Source organism: Rutidosis leptorrhynchoides, chromosome 3, assembly GCF_046630445.1.
Source record: "Rutidosis leptorrhynchoides isolate AG116_Rl617_1_P2 chromosome 3, CSIRO_AGI_Rlap_v1, whole genome shotgun sequence".
NCBI lineage: Eukaryota > Viridiplantae > Streptophyta > Magnoliopsida > Asterales > Asteraceae > Rutidosis > Rutidosis leptorrhynchoides.
Window position 1 is genome coordinate 484,978,003 of NC_092335.1, and position 9,501 is coordinate 484,987,503.

Consider the following 9,501-nt stretch of genomic DNA (forward strand, 5'->3'; position numbering starts at 1 on the left):
GAGGATATAAGAGTTATGATTCACCTCCGTCGTTAACATATGGTGTTGCTGTGTCTTCACTCCTGTAAGTCATCGATTCTGTTGTAACCATTGATAATATAGTTGACTTGTTCTTGTAATTTTGTAGCTGTTGGTTGTTGAAGTGTCTCGGCATTGTAAATATAAGATATAAGTTCAGAAAGGCAGTTCTCATCATCATTTATGCAGTATTGTTTGGGAATTTCAACCCATGAACAATTCTGTGGGTCGCAATCGTCTGGAACACCGATATTACCATTACCGATATCTAAAATCCATGAGGAGAAATTTTGAATTGAAACACGCTCTTCGTCAGTTATGTTAGGCCGGGCTAGTCTCATGTTTTCAATTAATCTAAAAACTTTGAATGATGGCCATAAGTATGAATTAACAATTGACGCGGCTAAAATTTGCGATCTGGAAGCATTTTTAACTACGGGCAACGTTTGCTGGAAGTCTCCTCCAAGAATTATTGATTTGCCACCGAACACTGCATTCTCATTGTTAGATATATCTTGCAACGTCCGGTCCAATGCTTCAAAACACCGTTTATCATTCATTGGTGCTTCATCCCATACTATAAGATCTGCCTACTACAAGAGTGCTGCAAGATTGGTTTTTTTCCTAATATTACACATAGATTCGTCTGTAAGCTCAAGTGTCAATTTAAAACGTGAATGTGCAGTTTGGCCGGACGGTAGGAGTAATGAATCGATTCCAGAAGAAGCGACAGCTAAAACAATTTTACCATTTGAACGCAGAGCTGTTATAACAGCTTTCCATAAGAATGTCTTTCCCGTACCTCCATGGCCGTAAACAAATAGGAGTTCTTGCTGGTTATTGATAGAAGCGGATAAGATTCTATTATATATACATCTTTGTTGGCAATTCAATTTGTTTTCTAGTAATTGTTTTTGAGCTCGCAATGCATCACGATCATAGTTTTTCTCTTCCATTATCAGTCGGTTTCGAAGGTCTTGTATCAATTGTGGTGGTACATCAGGTAATCCGAAATCTGAGAGTGTTTTGGAGAATTCACGAAGTAAAACCTCTATTTCATAAAGGACTAAATATTGTAACTCCGGCTGGTTAATGTGCAGTTTGTTGATGCTTAACATTCGTGCCGTTCTCATAGAAATTTCGTCTGACATTATGTTCCATTGTTGCTGCCATAAATGCAATGGGTTTCCAACATCACAATATAATAGAATATGAACAAACAATGTACGTAATTGAGCAGCTGTTGCAGTACAACTTGCTTCTTCTAAAGCTTTACTCCACTCTCGGTCATCACCAAGCAAGCCCATTACTTCGCAAGCAAGACGATAAGTAGAGTAGATAGTATTATTGACTGTTCGTAAATCTTCAAAAGATGTTGACCCTTTTTGATGACAGAGTAGCATGCGTAGGTAAAAAACCTCTCCAGCAGACGGATGCATATACGATAATCTACCAATAGCAAACTTCGTTCCTACTTTTTGCTTTTTCCATATTTTTTCTTTTAACACCCAGGAGTAAGACATTGGAAAATCGAGATAAGTCAAATTTCTTCCATCAGGAGCATCTCTATTATATAGTAACCATTCTGTTAAAGTTGTTTTCTTTCTTCCTGGATTGTTGATAACTGATTGCAAGCTTTGTGTTGCTCTAAAAGTCACAATCTGCATGTTTTCAAGATGTACAGCAAGTATTTGAACTGGCGGATCACGATGATGAATAAGAAAATTGAAAATCCGCCAGCAAGCTTCATGTGCACATAAAAAACGTGCATCAATAAAATTTTGTATTTCATCAATATTATTTTCTTCATTTGTTGTAGAAGAATGTTCACCTATAGGTTTTGAAATTTTTGCTGCAACACAATCAGTCCCTTTGGATATATACTTAAAAAGATATTTTATCACCATTGACCATCCGCAATATTCAACATTTATATGTGCATGGAATGTTAGACATAAAGCTCGATTAAATGGAACAACATAAGTATTATCAAGGTCGGTATTTAATTTACGTATGGTTATTGAAGATCGACGCCTTTTGTAGTGAGCACATCCATTATTATTGAAGTAAGTTGCGTCATTGTACAGTTTGGGGAAATTTTTAGAACATGCCAAAGGCTCACCTTCCATACAAGGTGCAGAAAGGTTTGCAAGACCACATGGACCGTGCATCATTAAATCAGTAACCACTTTGTATCCGCATGGATCAGTTGTAGGATCCGGTATTTCTGCAGATATGCACTTGTCTATATCATCAGCTGTGAGACCACCAGGTGGCGCGAAAACCCATAACAATGTATGACAATGTGGTAAACCTCGCTTTTGAAATTCAATTGTATATAAATCTGTGTGAAAAAATTTTTATATAAAAAAAGAAAGAAATTAATAATAATAATAATAATAATAATAATTAAAAATAAGTTTATAACTGTAACAGAATAAAGAATAAAATTAAAAAAATTTATTGTAAATGGCATACCTCCCCGAACAGCTCCTAAAGGTTTTTCGTTTCTCAAAAACTCGATGAACTGATTAATTTTCATTTGAAACACTCGTTATATGATATCCGCACGATCCGCAGTAGTTAAACCGGGATAATTAGACATATATCTTCTGATTTCAGGCCATCTAGTGTTACATGTGAAGGTTATGAAAAATTGAGGATTTCCAAAAACACGGTTAATTGCTAGTGCGTCTAAATAGTGGCTATACATATAACGTGGACCGCCAGTAAATGAAGCGGGTAGAATTTTTCATGTGCCAACGTCCGAACCAATATGATCTCCTCTACCAATAGCATCATAAATACCTGATAAATACTCATTTCTAATATCTTGTTGTTTCTGTATTATATATTCTATTCGGTCAAGTTCAATGCTACAATATGCGGTGATAGCATATTGTTGGAAAAGTCTACCAGCTTTCATAAGTAAACTATATGTATTTAACCTTTCATGCAATTGATGGCTGTAAAACATATTCATTGTAAGCTTATCACGTTTCCGACTTTTAAATGTAGAGACACTCTGTAACTTCATACCAATATGAAAACCTTGTTGCCCATACACGAATATTAACGGGTATTGTAAAGACATATAACATGGATGTAGTTTGTTTACCCTCTGAGGTGTCCCTCCTTTACATTCTATAATTACATCATAGTCTCCAACACTTTTTGGCCCACTATCAGACACAATCGCTACAATTGCATTAGACTGAGGCAGGTCATATTGTTTTGATCCAGGACCATTGAATAGGCGAATTCTAAAAGATGGCACACTTTGGTCTAAACACTTTTCTCGAGCTGTCCTAAATAGTTTTACTAACTCGTTGTGTGTATCCATCAAAACAATTAACTTTGCAACAACATCGGAAGATAGTTTATTAGATTCAGAACCTCCAAAATGTGCCATTCTGTTGTAAACCTCATGTTCTGTATCATAAATATACAACTCAAGAAACCTAGGCATGCATCCTTCAGGAGGACATAGAGATCCAATCCAGTGGTAAATCTGTCCTGATATCTTAAACACATATGGACCAGTTCCAACATTAACAGATTCATCAATCCATGCACCTAAGGATGTCATGCTAAACATTTGATTATAAGCCCTAATATTTTCCATAAATTGACGATCTTGGAAGAAGTTTTTAATATCTTCTGGTGGTGCAGGATCAGGTGGAAGATTTATTCTACCATCGAGACAACATTTATGATAATGAACTCTATGATCTGGAAATGATGATTTTAACCTTTCTTCATACCAAAACAATGCACCACAATGAATAAAAATATTTGAACAATCACCAAGATCACGATACATAATAGACACACCTAATTGTTATGACAATAGAAGTACGTTAAATAAATGGGAAAAACGAAAATGGATACCTGAAAATATAAACAACCAAATAGCAAACATACCATCATGTTGTATAATTGGAATATGACTATTGATTTCGGTGTTCGTGATTGAAGAAGAAGGTTTGATATTACTTGTACCTGCTAAATAGGCAATTTGCAATAAAGAGCATTGAATTAAATCATCTTCAAATTCATCTTAACAGGTAAAAGTTACCTTGCACAACAGATACAGAGGGCCGGTGACGCAGTGCCGCATTCCTTCTAGCTACCTGCCTGTGAGTGACAGAAAGTAAATCAGTGGAGGGCAATTGATGATTGTCATTCTCGTTACCCACATGTTGATGGAGATGTGAATTTTTGCGTTTCCTCCTTAATAACATTATGTTCAAGAACCAAGCAAAATAACAGAGATACAATTCCAAAACACTACAATACAAAAAGTTATTCATAATCAATAATCAAATATGGTGCCAATTTGATTAAAAAGATATAAATCAGTAATAAATATAGTAGTATAAGGTAAAAGGATAAAACAAATGTTACCTTTAACAATGGGGATAAAAAGCAGGAATAGAAACAAAGTGAGTTTAGGTTTACAGGGAAAGGGATAAATATCTTTACTAAAAAATTATATTAACTGTTAAGTGAACGTGGCTGAATTGGGTTTTTTTTTTTTTTTAGCTATATAGCCAAAAAATTTAGATATGTTAGGTAAATGTTAACATGATTTTGATATAAAAATATATCTATTGATTTTTAAAGTGGAAAAAGGTAAAGAGTAAAAAGTTAATGGAACCAAGTGTAAAAACTGTTGTGTGATAATAAGATTTTCCATAATAATTTGTTAACATTCATTTTGGTTCAATTTTTAGGAGGTATGTTTTGTTTGTAACATGCGTGAAAGTGTCATTTTTGAAGGTATGAAATGAATGCTTAAATATATAATGTAAATTGATTATAAGTGTAGGCATATAAACATATAAACCATAACCATCCAAAGGGCAGATTTTCAAACTACTTATTAATAATACACATAATATACATACTTAAACATAGTAATTTGTCCCTACTGACATTGAAGCCTAATATATAAATATCCAAAAACCTTTTACAACACAATTACCGAGTAACGATATGAAAAACTACAAACGATCAACAGAAAAATTCATCACCGAATAGATCTTCGTCACTGCTCAACTCATCTTCATAAAGTAGATATAACTTAACCTTTGAGTTCCTTCGTGCAGTTCAGTTTTTAATGGCATCAAACTGTTCATCAACATAAAGAAACTTGAATCTTCCTTCCTCTTCATAAAAAATATAAAACTAAAGTATATGCAGATGGTATTGTCTCTTGAAGAAAATTGTAGATTCACATACTTTGTATGATTTTTTTTTTTCATTCACATACCACCTCCAATCAGAAGTGAAAGTTATCTTAAAATACATCCATAAAGATGTAATCGTCAAAATAACTATTATAAAGAAACAGAGAAAATGAATATGTAAACAAAAGGTTTCTAATATCAGTAACTTACATACACTAACATATACTTTATTACATGGCATCTAGTGTTTACAAATATTATACAACACATAGTTTATCGATTTCGTTCACATGTTAATAAACGACTACCTATTTACATCATAAAGAGCGATTGTTTATTAACCATAAGCATAACCTGAGATGATTAAAAGCGTTAAGCATTGTCATCATTGAAATTATCTTCATGATATAAATACAGTATGAGCTTTGAGCCATTTCAAGCAGCTCTTTGACACGCTCAAACTCGGCATCACTATTAATAGACTTTAACTTCACTTCATGTTCATCAAAGTACATAACTGAAGAATAATTGGTTGTTATTTCTTCTGCAATAAGCTCATGTAACCAATCGAGGAAGAAAATCGGCGACTCACATACTTTGAACGATTTTTTCCTTCCATTTATATACCACCTCCAACCTGAAGTTACTTTCCCACCGTAGAATATGTCCATGGAAATATGGTTGTCATCGTCACTAATATAACAAAAGTTAGACTTACATATTTATGTAGTAGTATATATATATGAGAAAAATTAAAGCTATATTACATACCTGAGAGAATCATTGTTTGACATTTTATCAGTTACTGGAGACAGTAGGTTGATCTATTTGATCGCAGGTTACTGTCAATGAGGTCAACAAATTTATGATTTTGCTGATGTTAATTGATTTATACTTGCGGAATATAATCCATACATATTATGACAACATAAAATTTCTCACCAATTGAGAGCAGTAGATAAATTATTATGTTGGAATATGAACAGCAAAGTACTTGTGGGATCAATCAAATGGCTAGACTTGAATGTATGATTTTGAACAAACAAAGTTATATATAGGTGTTAATAAGGCATCCAAACCTCTAATTTGAAAGTGTACCAAACACCAAACTCTATATTCATTTCTGCAACAGTGTGGTAAAGTATAATATTTAAGTTGGGTAACATTTAATTCATTTTCTTTTTCTAACAACTAAGTATAGTATTTGTGATATCAGTTGGGAATTTTTTTACCCAAAACACATACATACATATATCAATTACTTTTATTTCCAACAAACATTTACATATATATAAAGGGCAAAAAGTAAGTAGTAGTTATTCATCAAATAAACCGAAATCATTATTAATGGGTAATCCCTGCTCATCAATAATTCCCAGTCGATTCAGAAGCTACTAAAATCGACGAAAGGGACAAAAGGGGTTTACATAATGAAAGGCATCAAAGGTAGCCGAACCTGTTGCTGGAGGTGGTCACCTGATGCGGCGGCGATGCGTTGCTGATATTTTTTTTTTTTTTTTTTTTTTTAGCGTGCAGATGTGGTGCAGAGATTAGAGAGAAGAAGGGTATGAAGCTAGGGAGAACAGACTGGAAGGGGATAGAAGTAAGGAGAAGGAGTGGGTGGGTGTTGAGTGTGAAAGGACCCGTTCATATACATTATAAACGATTCACAATAGTTGATTACATTGCGAGGTATTTGACCTCTATATGATACATTTTACAAACATTGCATTCGTTTTTAAAAGACAATCTTTCTTTACATCGAAAATTGACAGGCATGCATACCATTTCATAATATCCACTATCCAACTATAAATTGATTTAATAATAATCTTTGATGAACTCAATGACTCGAATGCAACGTTCTTCGAAATATGCTATGAAAGACTCCAAGTAATATCTTTAAAATGAGCAAATGCACAGCGGAAGATTTCTTTAACACCTGAGAATAAACATGCTTTAAAGTGTCAACCAAAAGGTTGGTGAGTTCATTAGTTTATCATAATCATTTATTTCCATCATTTTAATAGACCACAAGAATTTCATTTCCAGTTCTCATAAATATACGTCCCATGCATAGAGACAAAAATAATCATTCATATGGTGAACACCTGGTAACCGACATTAACTAGATACATATAAGAATATCCCCTATCATTCCGGGATCCTCCTTCGGACATGATATAAATTTCGAAGTACTAAAGCATCCGGTACTTTGGATGGGGTTTGTTAGGCCCAATAGATCTATCTTTAGGATTCGCGTCAATTAGGGTGTCTGTTCCCTAATTCTTAGATTACCAGACTTTAATAAAATGGGGCATATTCGATTTCGATAATTCAACCATAGAATGTAGTTTCAATTACTTGTGTCTATTTCGTCAAACATTTATAAAAGCGCATGTATTCTCAGTCCCAAAAATATAAAGGGTAAAAAGGCAAATGAAACTCACCATACTGTATTTCGTAGTAAAAATACATATAACGTCATTGAACAAGTGCAAGGTTGGCCTCGGATTCACGAACGTATCAATATTGAGATTCAATATTGCAGGAAAGGTACGTAGACGCAACGGAAATGATAAACACTATATTGACCTCACGAGCATACCCATGAACCATACTCAATCACCTCCATAGCTATAACCCATAATTTCCTTAACCCTATCCCACTCAAAAAACAATTTCAAAATCACTCGGACAGCACTCCGTCGTAATATTTTATGTATATTAATAATATCTTGAAATAATACGGAGTAAATATATATATGTAAATCGATTGAGAGAGTTTAGAGAAAAATATTTTTCAAGTTTCTATGAAATAATGAAACCTATTGAATTCTATTTATAATAGATTTTTGAATTATTAAAGTGAATTATTAAAGTATGAATTATTAAAGTGAATTATTAAAGTATGAATTATTAAAGTGAATTATTAAAGTATGAATTATTAAAGTAAATTATTAAAGTATGAATTATTAAAGTGAATTATTAAAGTATGAATTATTAAAGTGAATTATTAAAGTTAAAGTAAAGTAAAAATAAAGTAAAGGTAAAATTTAAGTATAGTAAAAGTATAAAACTATGTACGTATAATACGCGTATAAATATATATAATATTAATTTAAATCGTTATATGTATAAAATAAAATATAAATATCGTTATCTTTATCATACTAGTTAAGTAATGAGTTGTCAAAAGTGGTTCTAGATATTTATAAAAGTTATATACGTTTTAATAATAAAGTTCTTTTTAAACTGAAAACGTTTTTGTACGTTTGAAACTAAATAGATCAATCGAGTCTTTATGAGATTCAATCTTCCACTATCCTTTGTCTAGTTCTCAATGATTGACAATTTGTTCTTATTTATAAATCACTTTACCATTTTTCGAATATTGTTAAAATGGAAAGATTTCTCAAATCAACGTTTGCCTTTCAACAGAGACTTGTAATCATAATTCAATATATCTGATAATTCAATCATTTGATCTTATCTTCTAATTCCATTGATAAACATTTTGAAACAGATACAATCATATAAAGTATTTAATCTAATATTTTGTTTACGTTTCAAGTTATAATATATATATACACATATACATATATAATCATATTCGTTTAATGGTTCGTGAATCGTTGGAACTTGGTCGAGGTTGAATGAATGTATGAACATAGTTTAAAATTCTTGAAATTTAACTTAACAAATATTGCTTATCGTGTCGGAAACATATAAAGATTAAAGTTTAAATTTGGTTAGAAATTTCCGGGTTGTCACAGTACCTACCCGTTAAAGAAATTTCGTCCCGAAATTTGAGTGGAAAGGTCGTGAATGATAATAAGTATGTTTTCATGATGCATACGGGCTAAAAATTAGAGTTTTATCATCAGCGAATAATTTGGATAAACAATCCATTTATATGAAGAGTACGAATGAAGCTAACATAGAAGAGTGAAATGAGTAAGTGTAGATTCATCTTATCATTTGACGTAGATATGATTGATTCCCAGATTTCAAGGGATTTGAAGAAAATCTTCTTAATAAGATTTGACTCTCCGGTAATCAAGGGAATTAGGATCCGCTTTAAATGCGATCGTCCATTTTAATTGTTCTGTCAGAGATTTTCTTATAAATTCACCTCCTTCGTTTCCTTACAACTCACACCTTCTGTTGATGCATTTTATGCAAGTCCCTAGACATCTACCCACGTCCATTGCAGGTACAACAGTTTACAGGCCACCATGATTGCTCGTTATTATCCTATACGTGTTTGTATGTGGTTACAGGAATTGCA

General features: G+C 32.6%; 2 protein-coding genes across 2 annotated transcripts; both read right to left on the reverse strand.

Annotated features, from left to right (window-relative positions):
* Nucleotides 1-56: 56 nt before the first annotated feature.
* LOC139901733 (uncharacterized) lies at nucleotides 57-578 on the reverse strand. Its single transcript, XM_071884411.1, has one exon. The coding sequence runs from the start codon at nucleotides 576-578 to the stop codon at nucleotides 57-59; it is 522 nt and encodes a 173-aa protein (XP_071740512.1).
* Nucleotides 579-611: 33 nt separating this feature from the next.
* On the reverse strand, nucleotides 612-2,560 carry LOC139901734 (uncharacterized). The gene is made up of 2 exons (XM_071884412.1): nucleotides 2,497-2,560; nucleotides 612-2,362 (listed from the first exon to the last, which is right to left on the reverse strand). Exons 1-2 carry the CDS (start codon nucleotides 2,558-2,560, stop codon nucleotides 612-614), a joined length of 1,815 nt encoding a protein of 604 aa, XP_071740513.1.
* Nucleotides 2,561-9,501: the final 6,941 nt, after the last annotated feature.